Raw genomic sequence first — 25,000 nt, forward strand, 5'->3', positions numbered from 1 at the left:
GCTTTGAGAAGATAAAACTTGACAAATTGCTTCTCCCTTTGTTGCTGGACTACCGTGATGTTTGTTTTAAAAAAGAGAGCTTGTGACTGTGATAAAATAATGAAAGCTATATTTACTATGCAAGTGAGCACTATTATACAAAGAAATAATTAAACGTAAAATATAAAAATTATTACAAATGGGAATCAAATGTGAAAATATTATCAAGGAGCAAGCAGAAAACCGCCCAAAGTGCTGTCTTTCTGCTAGTATATTTAATATAATATGAAAACTGTACATATTTGGTACAACATGTAAACTACAAATATTTTATATAAGATGAAAACAATTACATTTATGGGAAAACATAACAGCCATTAAAACACTAAATGAGATTCATAAATAGTTTATTTATTTATTTATTTATTTATTTGTTTATTTTGACAATCTCGAAATTTGTTTCGCCACAGGTGGTCAGATAAAAAAAATCAGCACAAATCCCAATCACTTCCGGTTTCTCTAGTAAATCACTTCCATTTTTTTAGGACAATTTACTTACACGTTTTCTTCGGCGGTAAACTGCATGTTAATCCGTATATTAATGAAATTTAAGAGGTTCTTACATTCTGTTCACCAAAATGGACAACAAAGTAAATTATGCTTAATGATTCAAGCTGATTCGAAATGAAGTTGTGATGTGATCTGCAAGTTACCTTATACAGTGTTACCCCTGCAATCGTTCTATTTAAATCATTGTCAATATTTATCGATGTTCCCGAGGGTAAAAATTATATTCAGCTTCTGCTCATTTGGTCGCAGAGACTCAGTATGAGAACTTCTAGGAGAGTTACCTAGGATAGACTCGTATCTAATCCACAGAGGACAATTATTGCTCATCCATTCAATGTTGTATATATATATATATATATATATATATATATATATATATATATATATATATATATATATATATATATATATATATATATATATATATATATATATATATATATATATATATGTTTGTATCCATGCTTGTGCATATGAATGTATTGATGTATATTCTTTTACTTTTACTTGTTTCAATCATCTGACTGTGGCCATACTGGAGTACCGCCTTGAAGGGTTTTCGCTGAACAGATCGACCTCAGGACTTACTTTTTGCTAAGCTTAGTACTTATTCTATCGGTCTCTTTTGCGGAACCGCTAAGATACGAGGACGTAAACATGCCAAAACCGGTTGTCAATTTGTGATTGGAGACAGAAATACACTCCCATATATATATATATATATATATATATATATATATATATATATATATACAACGGGGCTGCTTTCAGTTTCCGTCTACAAATCCACTCACAAGTCATTGGGCGGCCCAAGGCTATAGTAAAAGACACTTGTCCAAGTTGTCGCACCGTGGGACGGAACGCAGAATCATGTGACTGGGAAGCAAACTTCTCACCACAACTACACACACACAAATATATAAATCGAAAACATGCGCACACAATTTCAATACAGCTGAGAAGTTTTATCAATCATTCAAGATCCTAACTTCGTACGGATGCACTTATCGAAACTGTAATTTCCCCGTTTAAGTAAACAATCGCGTTCGCGCGCGCGCGCGCACACACACACACACACACACACACACACTTGTTATCATGAGCTGATACTGCGCGCACGCGCGTTTTCATTTGTCTTTTGGCTAATTGGTTTAGTGAGATTAACGTAAAAGATAAAAGAAATATTGAGACAAATAAACATAGTTTCATTTTGTTTTTATAACATTTCATCCATCTTAAACAGACAGCAACACATTTGCACTCTGTTGCGCATCCATTACTTCCGTCGCCAACTATACCATTACCATTACCATCACCATCATCACCGCCACCAACGCTATCACCACAACTAATATCACTACCACCGCCGCCACTACCACCACCACCATCGCCACCACCGCCACCACCACCATCGCCACCACCACCACCACCATCGCCTCGCTCACCATTACCATCACTGCCACCACCACCACCACTATAACTACCGGCATAAACATCACCACCACCATCACTGCCGCCACCACCACCGCTACAACCACCAGCATAACTATCACCACCACCAACATCACACGCACCACCCCCGTAAACGCTGCTACCACCACCACCACAATCACCACTCTCACTATAACCATCACTGCCGCCGCCACCACCACCGCTACAACCACCTGCATAATCACCACCACCACCACTACAACCATGACCATCACTCTGACACTACTACTTCTACTCTCACCACAACCAAAGCACGATTATATTTATCAAAAGATAATCATTTGGACAAATCTTTCTCTCGTTTTCCATCTCTTCCTCCGCGTGTGTGAATGCGTGTGTCTCTGTGTGTGTGCATGTTTATGTATGTTCCTACCGTTGTATATGCGTGTGTGGAGGCGCAATGGACCAGTGGTTAGGGCAGCGGACTCGCGGTCGTAGCATCGCGGTTTCGATTCCCAGATCGGGTGTTGTGCGTTTTTATTGAGGAAGGCTCTGGCAAAGGTTTGTGGCGAACCCTGCTGTACGCTTTCACCACAACTTTCTCTCGTTCTTTCTTCCTGTTTCTGTTGTACCCGTATTTCAGAGGGCCAGCCTTGTCACACTCTGTGAGAAAACTACGTTAAGGGTACACGTTTCTGTGGAGTGCTCAGCCACTTGCACGTTAATTTCACGAGCAAGCTGTTCCGTTGATTGGATCAACTGGAACCCTCGTCGTCGTCGTAACCGACGGAGTGCCAACAATGTGTGTGTGTGTGTGTCTTTGTGCTTCATTGAAAACAACGAGGCCAACAAGATATATTTATGTGGTAGGAAGTTGATGTTTATGAATGTATTCCATAACAAAGGGATTTTCTAAGTTTATTTCTAGATAGTCTTTTTTGAGGATAGCATTGTAAATTGTTTTAGCAACAACATCGTGCCGCATAGGGAGGTAGTGCCATGACGACATTTTAGAACAGCTGCTAATTACAAGCGTAATGTCTTCCACAGAAACATGGCGCAGCCTACACATGCGGTTGCACCTTGGGATTACGAGAGCGTCACTGTCTCTCTTGTTCACCAGCTACTTTCTTGCAATCTCCTTTTCCAGGATTGCAAATGCATAGCCTTCAAAATGTAATGTGATGTAGTGGTATTGTGTCCAAGAGAGGCTGCGCTTCGTGTCAATTCTGTCTTCTTGAAACATCCGGGTAACATACATATAACATTCACATATAAAGTTTCTATGTACGTACGTATGTATGTACGTATGTATGTATGTATGTATGTATGTACCTGTCTGTTTATCTATCTATCTATCTATCTATCTATTTATCTATCTATAGACAGGAAGACGGAGGGACAAACAGAAGTTAGACGGACAGACTGACAGATAGTCAGAAAGATACATACATACATGCATACATACATACATACATACATCCATACATACATACATACATACATGCATACACACACACACACATACATACATACATACATACATACATACATACATACATACATATTGCTGGTTGTATAATAAAATAAAGTAAACAACATACATTCAGAATAAAATATCCAGGATTACTTACTCTCTCTTAACCTTCGCTTTCTTCCCCCCCCCCTCACTACCCCCCACCCCCACACATCTCTCTCTTTCTCTCTCTCCAGCTTTTCTATTCACGTGTAACCACGAGAAAAGATTTCTTGTAAATAGCTTGAACCAATTTCGTTTTTCTCAAGACATCAATATCGCCTTTGTACAATATCTGAAGTACAAAAGAAATTTCTATAGTTTGTTTTGTCCGTGTTTTTTTTTTAAATAAATCTTTCATTCCAAACTAATTCATCGTCTCTATTACTTTCGTTATCTCAAATTCTGTTTATGAGTTTTATTATTTTCTCTTTGCCACAAGATTCTTTAGGATATAATATTTTTTTTTTTTTACCTCTCTTCCTAGTATTCATGTTTATATTACAATTCCTCATCAATATTTCATTATATATCGCTTGCCCTTACTATCGTCTGCCGTATTTTCTTCATCTATTCTTTTGACATTTAGACATACATGCCAGTAATGGCGACTCTAATTCGTTACTCTATCTACTAGAAATAGCTACCAAGTCTTTCTCAAATAACACCCTACTCTCTTCAATAAAGGATTCATTGATCAGCATATTCTCTAATATACTAAAAGACTGGATGGACATGGCTCCCTCATCCTTCTTCCTGGTGGCAAATAAACAAAATCATTATTATTATTATTATTATTATTATTGTTCAGTAGTTTTATTTTTATAACGTGCTTTCACTTCACTACCGAGCGCAGCTCTGTGTGCCTTGGGTATGTGCTGTGGTTTGCTGTGATGCTCTTATGGTTACTGTATTGAAAGTGTTTTGCGTAGGATGTGTGCAGTGCCCAGTAGTGCAATTTTCTGTATGTTATATATATTTGTAAGTCCTGGTGTTTTTGTTATGTATTTGTCTGAATATTTTTTATTATACCTAAAGCACCTACTACGATAGGAATTGTTTCTGTTTTTAGATTCCACATTCGAGTTACCTCTATTTCCAGGTCTTTGTATTTTGAAAGTTTTTCCATTTCTTTTAGGGAATATTATTATTATTATTACTAGTATTATTAGTATTGTTGTTGTTGTTGTTATTATTGTTATTGCTTTTTCAGGTCAGAGCTACCTTCTTATTGATCCGTTATATACTGTCCAATGTTGTGGTCATATCTCAAGTTGGGAAATCTTCACTAAACGTGCTGGAACAGTCCGTATGCAAATATGGCGCCCCCAAAACAACAACAACAACAGCAGCAGCAACTACACTGATGTGGTGGACAACAATAATTCAAAGGGCCAACAAAGCAATACCTATCAGTTAAGGGGTCAAAATAACCTTCTTGTTTCTCCAGGTAGGAGAAAACACTGTCTTATCATTATTGTTATCGTTATTATTGCCGAGTCTGTTGTTGATATTATTGATCTTATCATCATCATCATCATCATCATCATCATCATCATCATCATCCTCATCGTCATCATCAGCATCCTCCTCATCATCATCATCGTCATCATCAGCATAGTTATTTAAAGAAATTAATGGAAAATTAAACCTCAAATTCAGCCAATTTCTCCAGCCTGATGCCAGTCACAACAAAGATATTTAAAAGCATAAACATTTAAAACAAACCTAAAAACTGCTGTCGATGTTATTTCCTTTAACCTGGTAACATTGATATTTGTGTCTGTGACAGCCAGATCTGTGTTTCTTATCATTGATATTATCTTAGCATTCTTGATAAGTTCTCTCATTAGTCCAAATGGAGATCTTCCCTTGATTTAACTGTTTTTTGTAATTATTTCCAATTTTAGATTAATAGTTCAAGGGTTCTATTTTTAGAAATCTTTATTCTTAATTCTCACTCATATTCACTTTCATTCATATTTTTGTTTGTGTTATTCTGGTAATTATTGTCATTATTTAATATATTTACTTATTTTCTACAGATAATATACAGAAAAAACTGGTTTTTCCTGTTACCCCGGCACAGTCTATTATGGTAAACACAGGAGATATGATTGGATGGTATGGTCTCTACAAGTTTCACATAACAAATTTCACTATAAGACTTTGGGTGTATGTATGTATGTGTGTATGTATGTATATATGTATGTATGTATGTATGAATGTATGTATGTATGTGTATAAATAGAGGGTGCATAAGATATTTGAAGACAGATTTATGTTTATAAAAAAATAGATACCTAATAACAGATAATAACCTCTAGCTGTTTTGCAATGTCAGAAGCCTTCGAACAGGGTTCGTTTTCCACAATTCTCTTCAAACAGCAAAACTTCCTTTCCAGAGGCCCAAGTCGACCAGAACAAGAATCTGTTGATTCTTTTCCTTGGCTTTTGAATTGCATATTAACAGTAGCAAGAAGAATTTGAAGATTTTCGGTAATTTTTCGCTAGCCAAGACCAGCCTCAGATTGCCCAACAATAAAACCTCTTTGAAAATCTGACAGTTGTACTGAATCTTTTGTGCGTGGCATGGTTACTCTTTGCAAATGTTTAATATAATGGCACCTGGAATAAAAAAGAATAATTACTGTATACTTAATAATAATAATAATAATAATAATAATAATAATAAAACAGACTTGTAAATATTTTGGGAGTATATGCCTTAACCTACTCTATAATAATAGTAATCATATTAAAACTATGGATTGCAGCTACTCCAGGAGTATGTGAGCATATTTCACAACCCTCTTGTGAGTTAAGCACATCATAGCATTTGCTTTACTTTATGTTTTGTATTCATAAATATCATAAACTGACTTGATACCAGTTGTGTGCCTGCCTATACATTTATTATATTCTACACACACACACACACACACACACACACATATATATATATAGATAGGTAGATAGATATAAATATGCAAGAATAATAATTTGCTTTATTAGGTCTTATTCAGGACGTGATATGATCACATACAATAAGAATGCTGCAACCAGAAGTACCATCTTGAGAACTTCGAAGATGCCATCCCTGAAAATCGGAGACACATTTCAATTTCCTGTCAGAGTTATTGAAGATCGTAACTATGCTGTGAAAGCAGTTCTTTCATCTGGTAGGTATAGCAATAACAGCAACAATAATAATGATGATGATGACTGATGATGATGGTTGATGGTGATTGATGATGATTGATGGTGATTGATGGTGATTGATGATGATTGATGGTGATTGATGATGATTGATGGTGATTGATGATGATTGATGGTGATTGATGACAATGATTGATGGTGATTGATTGTGATTGATGATTGACGGTGATTGATGATTGATGGTGATTGATGATGGTGGTGATTGATGATTGATGGTTGATGGTTGTTGATGCTGATGATTGATGACGATGATGATTGTTGGTTGATGATTATGATGATGATGATTGAGCTTACCAACCACATAGTTCCTGGTTCAGTCCCACTGCATGGCACTTTGGGCAAGTGTCTTCTACTGTAGCCTCGGGGTGACCAGAGCCTTGTGAGTGGACTGGGTAGACAGAAACTGAAAGCCCATCATATATATGTGTATACATACATACATATAGTGGATGTACTTAGTTGACTTTAGACGTTTCCACTAATTAAATTGTGAAATAAAACATAACACTTTCTATCTTTGCCCACAGGTAAAGCACCAGTTTTTCGGAATCTACCTGCCGTGATATCTGTTCCAAGAAATACTACTAAAGGGACATTGGTGTTTAGTATAAAAGCACATGATGATGACAGACAGGGCAAAATCTTCTTCCAGTTTATAGAATTTTCCAAGGAGAATATTTCATTCCATCTGAATTCTGAAAGTGGTATATATTTATTCAAAGTTTTTCTGTTGTACGCACATACACATGCTTGCATGCGTGTGCAACACACACACACACACATACACACACACACACACATACACACACACACACACATACACACACACACACACACTTATATACGTATATACATACAAATACACATATATAGTCACATACATATATACACTGATAGATATGCATACACATATATATATATATATGTACATATGTGTACCTGAGTGTATGTGTGTGACTATGTGTATGACTATGTGTGCATGTATGTGTATGTGTATACATATATATATATATATATATATATATATATATATATATATATATATATATATATATGTACGAGTGAGTGGACAAATGAAAGAAGGGCACTCAACACATTAATTGGTAGTTGAAATTCAAAATGGCTGACGACTAGCATCATACTTGAAACTCAGAGTACCAACAAATTTGAATAAAACTGTTTTGATCCATACATATATACAGGGTTGGCCTTCTGGAGTCAATTTAATTGATCTCTCTGCATCACAGATACAAATCAATATTGAGTTTTGTTTTCTTTTTTATATTTTAGGTGGGATATATTTGAATTCCAGTATTCCAGATATTGATTCCTTTAAACTGAAACTCCGAGTTTCTGATACTTGTGGCATGTATTCTGACAGCATTTTAGACATTAGATTTAAACAAAAGAAACTGGGCAGTATATCGCCATTACAAGAGGTAAGTACATGTACTTGAGAGAGAGGTGAGGAGGAGAGTCTAAAAACAAGGAAGAAAGCAAAAGGGTGGGAAAAGTAAGGAATGAGAGAGCGGGGGAAGAAACAGAAAGAGAGGAACGTGTTGTGATAGTTGTAGACATCATAATAATTTTATAAACTTTTGAGAGAACATGAAACAATTTTGGGGTGGGATAGTAGGTCTCAAAATGCATAAAGCTATAAGTAATCTTTTTTGCTATAGGCACAAAGCCTGAAATTTTGGGAGAGGGAATAAATTGATTACATTGAACCAGTATGCAACTGGTACTTATTTTAGCAACTCCAAAAGGATGAAAGGCAAAGTCAACCTCAGTGGAATTTGAACTCAGAATGTAAAGACAGATGAAATGCCACGAAGCATTTTGCTGGATGTGCTTCTGATTCTGCCAGCTCACTGCCTTAGCATAAATTTGTGAATAATGGTTTCAAATTCTGGCACAAGCCAGCACTTTTGGGGGAGGGGTAAGTCAATTACATCGACCCCAGTATACAACTAGTACTTGTTTTATTGACCAAAAAAAAAATGAAAGGCAAAATCGATCTTGACAGAATTTGAACTCAGAACATGGACATATCAATTACTGAGAAGCATTTTCCCCGGCATGCTAACGATTCTGCCAGCTTGCTGCCTTAGAATAATGCTACAAATAATCTTTTCTACTATAGGCACAAAGTCTGAAATTTTGGGGGAGGAGGCTAGTCAATTACTTCAACCCCTGTATGCATTTGGTACTTATTTCATCGATCCCAAAAGGATGAAAGCAAGATTGATCTCAGCAAAATTTGAACTCAGAACATAAAATAATGGTGGCGGTGGTGTTGGTGTTGGTGTTGGTGGTGGTGGTGGTGGTGGTGGTGGAGATGACGAGGATGATGATAGTGGTGATGAATTTCACATCTTTGCATGACTATTTGCAGCACTTCCAGTTTTACAATTTACCATTCCATATTGATGTGAGAGAGGACGCAAGCCAGCAGATGCTTCTGCGACAGTTCAACGTCAGTCATTCGGTGGCCGAAAGGAAAATATCCTGTTCTTTAATCAATGGAACTACGCAGAAGAATTTATTCCTTCTGAAACAAACCTTTCCATTCATAAGTGAGTAGAATTGTCCTACTTACGTACATATACATAATAATATATATATATATATATATAGAGAGAGAGATAATTATAATGGTGTTTTTTTATAAACTTAAAGCTTATAGTGATCGCCGTGCAAATTGACTATGGAAAATAGTCTACTAATGGGGCATATAAGCCCTCAACAAAAAAGCAGGCTTTTCCATACATGTGGGACTTGAACCCACATCCCTTTTCCTTAGTCATTTGCACAGTGATTGCTATAAGCTTTAAGCTTATAAAAACAAATACCATTATTATTATTTACAGAATTGTAAATCTCGACATCGCTTAACAAAACCATTCGCACCATGTGTATATGTGTGTGTGTGTTTAATAGTACTGTTTACCTTCAATCACTCCCAGTTTCTTTTTATTTACCATTGAAAAACAAAATATTGTTGAAACCAGTTTGGTATTTCAATAAATTTGTTACAAAATTTAAAAACTTCATGTTTTAAGACTTAGGTGCATTTACAACCCCTGAAACTAACTCTCCTATATATATATATATATGTATAGGTTATGAGTGACAGTGATGTCAATTAGACCCAGAGGTTTCAAGTAATGCTGAGTAAGTGCTATGGATAGACCACGGTTAAGTTCCAGGTTCAGTGGTTATGCGAATAAGGAGTCGAACTTAGGTCATATATCAGCGTGTGAATATAGGATATACTTTTCGTAATGAGATAAAAAAACCCAAGGCTGTGTATAATATAGAACATTTATAACATTTATATATATATATATGTATGTGTGTATATTTCAGACACATATGAACTTTATTTGCGAGCCAAAGCCAAGTTATTGTATACAAAATTCACTTCACATGTAGCAGTTATAACCTGTTTTGATGGTCACCAAAAGATTCAGTCGTCCCTTACAATGGATCTGATCAAGAACAAAGCTCCAGTTGTACATAATTTACCTGGTAAGTACCAAAACCATTCTCTAGAGTTTCAATATCATTTCGGATGATTTATTTTTTGGTCTTGCAATGTCTAATGTTTCTGGAACGGTGTTGTAAACGATGAGCGACTTAATTGATCATTGAAGCGAAAAAGAAATAAAAAGGAAAAAAGAAAATGGATGAATTTGCAAATATATTGTGGAATTATTAGACAGACAAATGAACGGACAATGGAAGAAGTAATTCTTCAAATAAATGGAAAATCGAGTTTCTCAAGAATTATTCTATGCTGACGCCCACAATATATGTATGGATGCTTGTGTATGTGTGTTTGTGTGTGTACATACATGTATGTGGGTGTGGGTGTGTGCACATACATGCATATGTGTGTGCATAAGTATGTATGTATTATGTATATATGTATAATTATATATACATATATACATATTCGCCATGATTGACTGCTAACTCCACAAGTTTTTTTTTTATTCCCTCTCTGTTTATTTCTTCATGTTCCTTTCTGTTGAAGGATGAAGACAGACAGACAGACACACACATTATATATTATATCTTATTTTATATTAGATTATATGTATATATATATATCTAGAGAGAGGGTGAGAGAGAAAAGGAGGGACAAAGAAAGCAGAGTAAGGGTAAAAGAGGAAATTCTGTAATAAGAGTGTGTGCATATTTAGCCCAAAAAGGCTGAGAAGCCATGCAACCTTGAGAAAAGCGAATTTGATTTTCGAAATCTGTATCCTAAGAATAATGTTGTCCATAAAATAATAATTATAAAATAAAATTTACTATGACAAATATATCGACTTTTATTTCAACAACTCTCCTACCCTCTATCTACCATCATGAATCTGTCTCTATTATTTATCACACTCTTTATCACCTGCTCTCTATGTAGAGGGTCTTGCTGACAAATTTAGACAATTTTTATGATGTATAAAACTGGTTATAAATATTAAAATAATGGTAGTAGACAGATAAAATTTTAATGTAACATTTATTACAACAAAAACATTTATCACTCAGTATGGTTGCCCTTTTAGGCGATTACTGCTGCTACATGAGAACGAAATTTTTATGCAACGGCCACAACCGCTGCCTTTTTGATTTTGTGTGTTGCATGCACAATGCAGGTCTTCATACTGTTGACACTCTAGTGTGGTGAAGCATTGGTCCTTGCTTGAAGTACACTCCATAAAAAGTAATCAAGGAGGTTGGGATCTGGGTTATTACTGGGCTAGATGTTGGCCCTCACAAAACATGGCACCTTCTCACCAAGGAAGGCCTGTGTTGCTTTTGAACCCTGGCATGGTGCAGAATCCACATTGTTGTCAAGCCGAAACTTCTGCTCCATCTAAGGTCACAGAGAGTTCTTCAGGCTGTCCAGATACTCCTTTGTACCAAATTCAATGAAGTATGGATCCATGGCACTTCCATCACTTGCCATGGCTCCAAATACCATCACAGAGGCAGGATTCTTAGTCTCAAACACAGGAGGGATATCAGAAGGGTTGTATGCAATCATTCAAGAATTTCTGTGATTTACCTCAGTGTCCACAATGATCTTTTTCTCGTCCACAAACACGAGAGTTTTTCCTGCACCTCAATACTTGATGAATGACAGAAGCTTGGGCATCTCTCAGCTCTGATTGCTTTGGCCTTGGCTGTTAGGAGGTGACGGCTTTGTCGAACATAGCTGGTCATGCCAAGGTTCCTGTTCACAGCTCTGGGCACTATGGAAAGAGACACATTGCGTTTCTTTGTAAGAATTATGAATATCCAACTAATTTTGTTTTTGTTTGTCAAAGCTACTTACAAATTTTCCTTTAATCACTCAATTTCTTCCTCTGTTTCCATCACAATGAACATCTCTTCAATATGTTACATGAAAATTGTGTGTTTGTGTTATGGTAAATTCGTATTTCTTTCTTGCTATGAATCTGATATTATATGTGTTTAACATTCATGTATTTGGCAACCAATTCACCATTCATAAAACTTTACCAAAAAATTTTCCACTCGTTGGCTATGCATAGATTTCTATTTTTATCTGTAGCCAATTCTAGGTAAACTAGTTTAGCATCAGAGACGAGACTTTGCTTTATTTAGAGAATTGGGATTTGGAAAGAATTTCTTGTCGAATGCATTCTTTGATTCCCAAATTCTTTATTTTATTTATTCATTTATTCCATTTTTTTACATTTCTGTAGAATTTGTCTTTCTTTTGCTTTATTTGTTGTTTTTGGTTTCAATCACATTTCGGATTTAGATCTCTTTTTTCCATTTCCTTTCTCTCAATATCGGTTTAACCCTACAACTGCGAAATTAAATTTCTTAGTTATTCCAGTAATGATGTTATATATCTACCAAGAAATAGAAATGGTATTTTCTGCAAGTCCTGTTGCCACCATAAACTTAAAATATCTTTTATCTTTTACTTGTTCCTGTCACTAGACCATGGCTATACTGAGGCACCACCTTGAAGAATTCTTAGTTGAATGAAGTGGCCCCAGTCACTAGCGTAGCTAGTAGGGTGCAGTAAGGTCGGTCCGCCCCAGGCAGCACTTTTAAAGGGGCACCACTTTTGAGTCTGCTGTAGGTAATATGTGTCTTTTGTGGGGTCTGGGGATGGCAAACATAAAGGCCATCCCGGGTGGCACACATTCTAACTATGCTAGTGGCACCAATACTTATTTTTTTCTTTTTAAGCCTTGTACTTATTTTATCAGCCTCTTTACTGAGCCACTAAGTTACAAGGATACAAACAAACCAACACACACTCACACACACATTAATAGAAGACGGGCTACTTTCATTTTCTATCTGCCAAATCCACTCACAAGAATTTGGTTGGCCCCTGGCTATAGTAGAAGACACTTGCCCAAGGTGCCATGCTGTGGGTCTGAACCAGGAACCATGTGATTAGGAAGCAAGGAAGCAAGCTACTTACCACACACCCATGCCTGTGCCTACATCTTAACAAAAATTAATGTCAAACATGACATTACTCAACAAGAGATAATATATCTTTTCCAGCATCAATATCCATTTCTGCGAAAGATACCAAAATAGGAAGTCAAATATATTTTGTGAATGCAACTGACGAGGAGGGAGATTCTTTAATAATTTCAATGTCCTGTCCAAAGAAACACTGCCCTTTCCAGATGTCAACATGTAAGTAAAATATTTGGGTAACTCATAATTTCTAAAAGAATGCAACTGGAATTAACCCTTTAGCATTTAAGCTAGCCCAAATATTCTATCTGTTTATGTTTAAAACTGGCCAGATCTGGCCTCTCACACCTACCCTATAATATCATTCTAAAAGTAAATTATCACATCATCAAAATCTTGGAGATATGAGATAGTGCATGATTAATTCAAAGCCTTTAACAGGATAATCTTAATGCTAAAGGGTTAAACTGGCCAAATATCTGGCCCAAATAACATTCTACCTGTTTTATGCTTAAACTGACCAGATCTGGCCACTCACACTTATGCTATACTATTATTCTAAAAATAAACATTCACATAATTTAAATCTCAAAGTTGAGAGGTAATACATAATGAATTCAAAACAATGCAAATAAGTAAGCAATACATTTGACAGAATAATATGTACGCTACAAGGTTAACGTGTCATTCATTACAGGCTGAAGTCTGATTTCTGGAATTGAATAAATGTGGGTTTTTTTTGCATTTTGTGAGTTTTGTCTGTCATATTAAGAAGAGGGATTTGGTATTTGGAGGCAATTTCAAGAGCGTAGGGAATCATATATGTATCTGTGTGTGTGTGTGTGTGTATTTATATATATATATATATATATACAATTATGTGTATTTCTTCTATCTTAATGAATAAAAATTCTTCGGATAGAATAAATGGGTTAATAGAAACCAATGTAGCAAAGAACACAAAATAACTGTGGTTTAGTTCCTGTTTTTAAGGCAGGAACTCCTTGAAATTTTGGGTATTTGAGTATATTTAAAAAATTAAGGAATGGAGAAAACGCATGTTATAATTGCATACTTTATTCCTACATATGTTTCAAAGGATTACAACCTGTGTGATCCATAGGGATCTTTGATATTAAAATTGTAACCTTCTCATCAAGGAAAGCATGGGAATCATCTTAAACGTAAGACAGAGAAGGTTACAATTTTAATATCAAAGATCCCTATGGATCACACAGGTTGTAATCCTTTGAAACATATGTAGGAATAAAGTATGCAATTATAACATGCGTTTTCTCCATTCCTTAAATTTTTAAAAATATATATATACATGTACATATACATACATACATATATACATACATACATACATACATATATATATATATATATATATATATATATATATATATATATATATATATATATATATATACTGTAAAAACCCATGTAATTTATACATTTTTTTTCACAAAAATAAAAATAAACTTTAGGGGTGCATAAATTACATGAGTAGATCATTTGCAGAATTTTTTTGAAATTTTTTTTGCTGAAAAAAGAGGTACAAAACATAAACATTTGTACCAGAAGCTGACTCATTTAATGTCAGAATAGGTTTTTACAGAAAAAATAAGGGCTTAAATATAATGAAGTTGACTTTTATTTATGCTGGATGGTATAATGCTAATATTTTCTGTAAAAATTTACTAAAACCATTAAACGGTCAACTACTTTCTGAAGTCTGGTGGTCATGCTTCTCATCACGGTCCAGGCCATATTTTACGTATTTTACTCGATTGAATAAAGTGTCATCCAAGCTGATGTTTATTGGTAATTAAACTTAATTTGTAACACCTGCACATATTTATCAGCCTTATGAATATATATATGATTCTTTACACTTATGAATAACTTTATAGCTGGGACAATGTCATCAGTTCGTGCCCTACTAGCAGAAACTTCACCAATATTTGATCTTAAGATGTTCATATCAGATCATTATAACCAAGAAGGACCATTCATTTTAACCGTACTTCTTACAGGTAAGAATACATTCCATTACACCTTATTATGAACCTATATAACCCTTTAGTATTTAGACTTGCCATATTCAGCCCTAAATCTTATATCTGCTTTATTTTCAAACTGGCTACAACTGGCCTCTCACTCCTACCCTACAGTGTCATTTCAAAAATACATTCTCACATTATTGAAACCTTGAAGCTACAAGATAATGCAGGATTAATTGAAAATGATGTAAATAAATGAATATTACATTTGAAAAAATAATCTGAATGCTAAAGGGTTAAACTTATTTTGTTGTGTATCATTCATAAAAATAATTGATAAAGCAGCATGGCAAATGATTTTATTTTGCTCCAGGACTCAGTCATTGGATTGTGGCCATGCTGGTGCACCCATCATCAGGTTTTTAAATTGGATTATATTGTAATGTAATCTATGGAAAACGTTTCCAAACATAATATCTCTGGATCTATATCATCCAGCATACCATTTCTTCTTAAGACTGGTCCTCAACTATCTTTTACTTATGGACCTCTTTGACTCCTATTTTATCCAAGTGGACCCTCATAGCCATTCAATGCTTAAAAAATCCTTTTATCATCATCATCATCATCATCATCATCATCATCATCATCATCATTTAACGTCCGCTTTCCATGCTAGCATGGGTTGGACGATTTAACTGAGGACTGGCGAACCAGATGGCTGCACCAGGCTCCAATCTGATTTGGCAGAGTTTCTACAGCTGGATGCTCTTCCTAATGCCAACCACTCTGAGAGTGTAGAGGGTGCTTTTACATGCCACCGGCACAAGGGCCAGTCAGGTGGTACTGGCAACGGCCACGCTCAAGTGATGTTTTTTACATGCCACCTGCACAGGAGCCAGTCCAGTGACATTGGCAACGACCTCGCTCAAATGTTTTTTCACGTGCCACCGGTTGAGAACCACTGCTATAGAGTTTTCACCATGAACCCTGTTTTATATTTACCATTTATCATTATGACTTTTCTTGTGTCCTTAGACCTGAACAATCCACCAACAATATCACCAAATGAAGCTAATCTATATGTGAAAGAGAACACAGCTAATACGGAAATGATCTTCCAACTCCAAGGTTCAGATTTTGATGATGACCAGTTAACCTATCACTGGAGATTTCAGTCTGAGTCAGGATCCATGTATTTTAGCTTAAGTAAATGTAAGTAGAAACCAATGAATAATGCAGCGGAGATAGTTTTCATTCAAGCTTCTGCTGCAAACTCTGCTTAAGTGTAAAATTATTATTATGATTATTATTATTATTATTATTATTATTATTATTATTATTATTATTATTATTTTCAGTTGGCAGAATCGTTAGCATGCTGGACAAAATGCGGTTAAGCATTTTGTCCACCTTCACATTCTGAGTTCAAATTCAGCTGAGGTCACCTTTGTCATTCATCCTTTTGAGGTCAATCAATAAAATAAGTAGCAGTTAAACTCTAGGGTCAATTTAATCGACTTGTCCTCTCCCACAAAATTATTGATCTTGCATCAAAATTCTAGAAGCACTGTGTGTCCCACCCATACTTAACAAGAAAATATCTCACACATTCTACCACAAACCAAAATACATCTTTTCTCTTCCTCACATTTCCACTTTATGCACTTTGCTTACCTTCCACTCTCCAATTCTGTCCTCTTCTTCCTGTGTCATTATATATATATATATATATATATATATATATGTACATATACAGGATGCAGTAGAAGTAATGCCCTTTTTGCATTTAATAGCTTTTATAGTATATAAATGTTTATTAAGTAATTTTGTATTGAACACTAATTTATTGACTTACTTAGAAAACCTTCATTAATTGCATGGCCATATTTATCTTAAATTTCTGAAATAAAAAAGGAAAATACAAAACTCAAATACAAAAGGGCGTTACTTCTGCCACACCCTACACACACACAATTCTATCTGAATAATGCTAAATCGCTGAGTGATAGATTTACTTTAATTTATAAGAGAACATTAAACACAACTCCAAAGTGTGTTGCATCGTGTGTGTGTGTGTGTGTGTGTGTGTGTGTGTGTATTTATTTTTGTATTAAAATTATAAATATATTTCCTTTCCCTCTTTTATTTGTAGCTGGAGAAATAACAGTGATTTCTAAGCTGGATTTCGAGAGTATGTCATCTCGTAATTTCAATGCTACAGCTTGGGCCAATGATGGTATATCAGAATCGAACCCAGTAAAGCTTTGTATCAAAGTGGTCGACATTAACGAACCACCCCAGTTCTCCTCAGCTAACTATTCACTTTCTGTATATGAGAATTCGGTAAGATTATTTTGGCTGGTCCTTCTTCTAAAGTTTTTGTTTTTAAATTAGGTACAAATTGTTGAGATTGAAAAATAAAAGTGGACATCATTTGATAGGGTGTTCATGTCCTGACGTATCACAAGTTTATGTCTTATAACAAGAATACTGCATTAGTATTTTGGGTTTTAATATAATATCCACATTAAGGTGGCAAACTGGCAGAATCATTTGCATGCCGTGTGAAATGCTTAACGGAATTTCATCTGCCGTTACATTCTGAGTTCAAATTCCACCAAGGTTGACTTTGCCTTTCATCCTTTCTGGGTCGATTAAATAAGTACCAGTTACGCACTGGGGTCGATGTAATCAACTTAATCCCTTTGTCTGTCCTTGTTTGTCCCCTCTGTCTATAAGAAATGTATAATAGTATAAATAACTGTGGGGTCACTCACCAAGCAGATAGTGTAGATGTGGGGGGTCAAGTCGTTTGACCTTTGACAGACACAAGAAGAAAGTCTAAAGGACATACAGATTTTGCATCTAGGCAGGAAGGCAGAAAGGGCATTGTGAGAGGGGTTATAAATCACTACAGGGCAAAGGGTTTGCATTCACATATACATCCGTGTATACATACATATTTACACAGACACAATGATGGAGTTGGTGGAAGTGATGGGGTTGCTATTCATTTTTATGAATTAACGTTCCTACATATTTCACTTTGTGGATGTGCATGGCTTAGTGGTTAGAGTTCTGGGCTCATGGTTGTAATATAGTTTCGATCCCTGGACTGGGCGATGCATTGTGTTCTTGAGCAAAACACTTCATTTCACATTGCTCCAGTTTACTCAGATGGTAAAAATGAGTAATCCTGTGATGAACTGGCATGCCATCCAGGAGGAATATATATATATATATATATATATATATATATATCAGAGAAACTGGGAAATTGGCCCTGTGCATCTTATGGAATAATGTGAACTAACCATTTTTCTCTTTACTTCTCTATTTCAGGCTGGAGTTGTTGTAATCCCAAATACAATGTTTCAAGTCTATGATCCAGATCAGTTAGACAAAATAACTTTCAAAATTTCGGGAGGACAACATGCTTTAAACTTCAAAATTGACCCTGATTCTGGAGAGGTCAGATTCGCTGTGAACTATGATGTCCGAATCATGCCATCACATGTCTTATTGAACATCACTGCTATAGACAAGTCTGGTTTAAACTGCACTGCTCAAGTGGACCTAAACATCAAAGCTTTGAACTGGAAACCTTATCTTAACAATTTACCATGGAAACAGACAGTTCCTGAGAACAGTAACTTCAGTGGACGTCCACTCTATATTGTCACTTCTTTCGATGCTGACAAAATGGACCCGGTTTATTTCCGGGCATCGTTTTACCCTTTGACTGGTGCAAGTAAATTCTATCTGAATTATTCCAGTAAGAGTTATTCTTAATATTATCATAAAACTTTTCATTTGTGGTTGTTGTTGCTGTTGTTGTTTGGCCTTGTAGGGGTATCCTGATCGAGCAGGCCTATGATCTTAAAGCATTCTAGAAATGATCATTCTGTTATATTTTCATACTATATCCACTGTGCCCTCCATACACATACACACCGTTAATTAAGACAAGAGTATGACCTGTGTGAGATTTGGCTGGAGATCGAGTGACCCTGAGGCCTTCATTCATTTAACAGGCTTCATTGTATGCATAACATTATATATTCCACTTCCAGTTAGTTTTTCTTGTCTATCTCAGTTTTACTTCAAATATGACACAAATACTAGTTGAACACTAAGAGTCAATGTAATTCACTTAACTACTCTTGGCTATGAGTATAAAATCTGCATTTCTCTCCTAAGCCATGTCATGCCAGTGTGGTGTAGGTTCATCAAACCAATATGATCTCAAGTTCAAATTCATGGCTTTCACATCAGACCATGGTTGGTGGAGAGGACATGCTGAGGCCTTTATCTTGTAGCGGACTGAACATTGACAATCCAATTCAAAATTGAAATTCTAATAGATGCTTTTCTCTATCAACAGCTACTGACTGATGTGGGTGGTTTATTCCATGTTTCAACATGTTACCAAAAGTCATGGGTGCTGTTTTGATTTTTGATTTAGTAAGCATGTCCGTGAGTGCTTGACATATGGAATTCAAAAAAAGATGTCCAAGGTGATGGTGACGATGATGATGATGATGATGATGATGATGATGACACCGACAATGCTGATGACAATGATGCTGCTGCTGCTGCTGCTGATGATGATGATAGTGATGATTAACGATAAACAATATCAATAAAACTGTAATGAAACAATAAATTATGGAGATGTACTTGCATAGCAAGTGATCTGATCTGAGATCGTGTGCTGGAACGAAAACAATTGTAGCGTGGAAGGTGTTTATAAGCCATTTAAAATAACACACAAAAGCCGTCAGATTCACTTCAACATTTAAATTTAATTTGTCAAAATATTTTCGTCGCTTTGAGACCGTGACAATTTTGTCAGTGAACAGGTCGTGGTCTCAAAGCGACGAAAATATTTTGACAAATTAAATTTAAATGTTGAAGTGAATCTGACGGCTTGTGTGTGTTATTTTAAATGGCTTATAAACACCTTCCATGCTGAAACAATAAATGCTAATGATAAACAATAATAATGTTCAATAAGTTTATAAAAATCCATATTTACATTATTTTTCTTCTTATTTTCTCTTATTATCGTATTTATTGTTGCTACAGCTGGGGCTGTATCACTTATAACAGGAGAAAAATTGGATTTTGAAACCGAGCCTCGAGAATACATGTTGGAAGTTATTGTGAACGATGGTTCTGTTGACTCAAGAGCAGCTAATCTATCAATTACTGTAATCGATGTCAACGAAGCTCCTGTATTTAAACATGATGTTTACTATGCAGAAACAACTGAACCAAAGGTATGTAGACATCGTTATCATCATCATCATCATCATCATCATCATCATCATCATCATCATCATCACCACCACCACCACCACCATGCTGCATCTGGGAATTTTGTCAGCGAACAGGTCATGTTCTCAAAGTGACGAAAATATTTTGACAAATTAAATTTAAATGTTGAAGTGAATCTAACGGTTTTTGTGTGTTTTTAAATGGCTTATAAACACTTTCCACGCTGCAATTGTATATACATATGTATATATATATATATCTTCTATAATTTTTTTGTCTTCTACTTGTGTCAGTCATTAGACTGTGACCATTTTTAAAAACATATCCATTAGATTTTTATTCTTATTTTTATGCTATAGTTTACTGCACATATAAACGTGCACACACATTGATATGTCTGTCTTTTTTCCTCTTTCGACTCTCTTACTAAAATTACTACTGTTATTTTCTCCCTTTTACAACTTGTTTGTAAATATCCTATTTTTTCCCTATTACTCCATTTGTATTCTCCCTTATTGTCTCTTATTTTACTTTACTTTATTTTATTAAACCTTTTTCGATGTCCTTACAAAAATTCCTCACACTGATGAAAATGTCAATGCGTAAATTTAATTATAATTACTATGACTATAATTTTTTTCTTACATATTTGTATTGTCCTTTGAAACGTGCATATGTATTGAATCCTATTTTGTATTAAATCTAATTTTTGATTCAACATCTTTTTCTCCTCCATTTTTTCTATAATTGTTTATGGTATATTTATACCTATAACGATATTTTTCAACTATATATATATATATATATATATATATATATATATATATATATATATATAAAAGATAATAAGAGTGAAAAAACTACAGAAGGCTTGTGTTACATGGTTAAAGTATATATTTAAATTATGTCAGAAAAATGTTATAAAATCTTTTTGGTATATAAACATTGTATTTTGAGAAATAACCGGTTTCGTGTTGTCTCTCAAATCTCTCTACTTCATTGTAACGTGTTCGTTAATTTGAAAAGACAACACGAAACTGGTTATTTCTCAAAATACAATGTTTATATACCAAAAAGATTTTATAACATTTTTTCTGACATAATTTAAATATATACTTTAACCATGTAACACAAGGCTTCTGTAGTTTTTTCACTCTTATTATCTTTTATACATCCAACCACATGCTTTCACATACCAACTTTCTCACCTATATATATATATATATATATATATATATATATATATATATATATATATATATATATATATATATATATATATGTATATATAAATCTGACTTCCACAGTAAAAGGGTTAAAATAAGTCTTATATTTTTTCTTTCTTTTACTTTTTCCTCAGAAAGGTTTGGTATTAATGAAATCAGCTGCATTTGAAGTGAGCGATCCAGATTTGAATGACGAGTACAACTTTACGGTGGAGCCAGGAAATTACAGCAGTTTCTTCAAATTCGATCCTCTCACCAATAATCTCATCACAACTCTCGACTACAATTCCCATATAGTACCACATCACGTGATGCTTATCATCTCAGTCAGTGACCGTGGTGGTTTGTCGGACAGTGCAAGGGTTGACGTATCAATCAGATCATTGAATAAAGCTCCAGTGATTACAGGACTTCCCTTGTCATTGATGGTATCAGAGAGCACACCTAACAATACTGAGATATATAGAATCAATGCTGTGGATCCAGACTCCGAAGATACAGTGTTTTACCAAATTGATTATTTGACTGTTGGGGCTTCGTCCAAGTTCTTCTTTAATCAGTCGAGTAAGTAATTCTTTGACTCAGTCTTATCTCACTACTTCTTTCTTATCTTTGGCATTTTCGTTGTCTTGTCCCTTCTTTCATGCTTTGTGAATGGATTTGGTAAACAGAAACTGAAAGAAGCCCTTCATATACATATACATACATATATATATATATATATATATATGTATGTATGTATGTATGTATATATATGTATGTATGTATATATGTATGTATGTATTTCTATGTGTGTGTCCCCTTCTGTCTGTGTTTGTCCCTCCACCACTGCTTGGCAACCAGTGTTAGTGTGTTTGTGTTCCTGTAACTTAGTGGTTCAGCAAAAGAGCTTAGAAAAATATGTACAGGCGTCGATCCATTCAGCTAAAACTTCTAGGCGGTGCCCCAGCATGGCCATAGTCTAATGACTGAAACAAGTAAAAGATAAAAGATAAATAAAATAAAATGACCCTATTTGTTTATTTTGTGTTTTTTTTTTTTCCTTTTCTTTTTGTTAAGCTGGAGCAGTCCATGTGTCTGGAAATCTAGATTATGAAATGATGACAACAAAGGAGTTTACAGTTAGCGCGACAGCAAGTGATAGCCATTTAAATTCTCCGTCATATAACCTGACCATTGTCATCACAGACTCCAATGAACCACCATATTTTACATCACAGATTTTCTACGTAAAAACTTTCGAAGCAAAGGTATTTATCTCTTCTCATTTGTCTTTGATGCTCCTGCTGTAGGTCCACCCAGTTGGCATCTCATATATGAGAATTCTCTTTAGTATTCCAGTAGATTAGGTATGCATGTGTGTGTGTGTGAGTGTGTATGTGTGTGTGCATGAGTGTATGTGTGTGTGAGTGTGTGTGTGTGTGAATGTGTATGAGTGTGTGTGTGTGTGACATATTTTCAATTTCTATTAGCAAGTCTTTATATTTACTGATCTTGTCAAATTCTTTCGCCGTTATATTGTCATCCCAAGGAATACTCATGCCAATTAATAAACACATCTTTTTTGTCTGGTCTTTTATGATAATATCCAGTTTATTAGCTTTTTATTATTATTATTATTATTATTATTATTATTATTATTATTATTATTATTATTATTATTATAAAGGTGGTGAGATGGTTGAATCATTAGTGCATCAGACAAAATACTAAATGGCATTTCTTCTGGTTTTACATTCTGAGTTCAAATCCTGCACGGGTTGGCTTTGAATTTCATCTCTTTTGGGGGTGGGATAGGTGGGGGGTGTCAATGCAATAAATACAATATGAGCCCCGGGGTTAATATAATTGTCTAGATACCCCTCACCCAAAACTTCAGGTGTTGTGCTTATAGTAGAAAAAAATTATTGTTGTTGTAACTGTTTTTTTGCCCCAGGTCACGTTCTATTTCTGTCTTTTAGGAAAGAACAGTGTTTACAAACATCATTCCTCTGAATACAATAGAACCTGATCAAGGAGATGTCACTCAGTACAAAATTAGCAAAGGTTCAAATCACAGTCTGTTTGCAATTAATAGCACAACAGGTGAACTGTACTTTGCCGTCAACTACAGTACTACCACAATGCCAAAGTTTACCTCAATCAATGTCACAGCATACGATTCGTCAGGATTGAGCAGCACAGCCAGGCTCGATATTGACATCAAGGCTAAGAACCGGATTCCAAAGATAATCAACTTACCACAGACTGTCTATGTTAAAGAAGAAGCAAAACCAGGCACAGAACTGTTTCAGGTAGATGTCTATGATGCCGACAAGGATTCTGTGTCATTCAACTTCATCTATTTCCCACCTCAAGGAGCTGTGTGGTTTACATTCGATGATAAAAGTAAGTAGGTTCTTTTAATTGTGTTATAATTATTGGTGAAAGCACATGGCTCAGTGGTTAGAGCGTCAGGCTCACAATCATGAGGTAGTGAGTTCAATTCCTGGACTAGGCTGTGTTATGTTCTTGAGCAAGACACTTTATTTCACGTTGCTCCAGTTCACTTAGCTGTTGTGATGTCACTGATGCCAAGCTGTATTGGCCATTGCCTTTCCTGTCAAGCTAGCATGGAAAATGGACATTAAATGAAATGATGATATACTTACATATAGGTATATAATGTATGTATAGAGTGTTTACTCTTCATATTACAGGTGGAAAACTATTTACAGCAGCTGACCAAATGCTTAACTACGAAGCTATGTCTGATGTTAGCTTTATATTTTCTGTATCTGTGAGTGATGGCAAATCCCATTCAGATTTCTCCAACCTTACCTTGCAAATTGTTGATGTAAACGAAGCTCCACACTTCTATTCTCGCCTTTATTTTGTTGATGTTGTTGAAAGCAAGGTGAGTAGAACATCTCCTTGCATGCCACCATCTCTTTTCAATGTAGTTAGGATGAGTTCAACAGTTGTGTTCGAAATTAAATAAAACTCAATGGATTAATATCTTTTATCTGTTATCTTCTGCTTGTTTCAATCATTTGACTGTGGCCACCGACCGAAAACCCCTCGAAATCACTGTTCCTTTACATTCCAAATTACATACAGTCAAATCAATTCAAATCACATCAAATCAAACAATCAAAATAGCATAATTTAATAATCAATGAATAGGCACTTAAGCCTCTTATACTTCCTCCCCGAGCAACTCTTTTGCTGCCTGCAGGCAAGCCTGCTGCGACAAGCAAACTTCTTACCACTCAGCCCTACCTGAAGTTACGTATGCTTGT

General features: G+C 35.2%; 1 protein-coding gene across 1 annotated transcript in view; it reads left to right on the forward strand.

Annotated features, from left to right (window-relative positions):
• The window catches only part of LOC106873037 (protocadherin Fat 4), a 46,730-nt gene that overhangs the window by 5,196 nt on the left and 16,534 nt on the right, over positions 1-25,000 (forward strand). Inside the window, exons 4-20 of the mRNA XM_014920244.3 lie at positions 4,710-4,946; positions 5,542-5,620; positions 6,512-6,678; positions 7,243-7,419; positions 8,006-8,154; positions 9,111-9,291; positions 10,085-10,246; positions 13,283-13,420; positions 15,121-15,243; positions 16,249-16,425; positions 17,366-17,556; positions 18,556-18,988; positions 20,302-20,495; positions 21,854-22,283; positions 22,779-22,969; positions 23,681-24,107; positions 24,419-24,615. Coding sequence (XP_014775730.3) covers positions 4,808-4,946; positions 5,542-5,620; positions 6,512-6,678; positions 7,243-7,419; positions 8,006-8,154; positions 9,111-9,291; positions 10,085-10,246; positions 13,283-13,420; positions 15,121-15,243; positions 16,249-16,425; positions 17,366-17,556; positions 18,556-18,988; positions 20,302-20,495; positions 21,854-22,283; positions 22,779-22,969; positions 23,681-24,107; positions 24,419-24,615 — 3,555 coding nt within the window. The 5' untranslated portion in view covers positions 4,710-4,807. The remainder of the gene's footprint in view (positions 1-4,709; positions 4,947-5,541; positions 5,621-6,511; positions 6,679-7,242; positions 7,420-8,005; positions 8,155-9,110; positions 9,292-10,084; positions 10,247-13,282; positions 13,421-15,120; positions 15,244-16,248; positions 16,426-17,365; positions 17,557-18,555; positions 18,989-20,301; positions 20,496-21,853; positions 22,284-22,778; positions 22,970-23,680; positions 24,108-24,418; positions 24,616-25,000) is intronic.

This window comes from Octopus bimaculoides, chromosome 23 (assembly GCF_046866305.1).
Source record: "Octopus bimaculoides isolate indiv1 chromosome 23, ASM4686630v1, whole genome shotgun sequence".
NCBI classification, from domain to species: domain Eukaryota; kingdom Metazoa; phylum Mollusca; class Cephalopoda; order Octopoda; family Octopodidae; genus Octopus; species Octopus bimaculoides.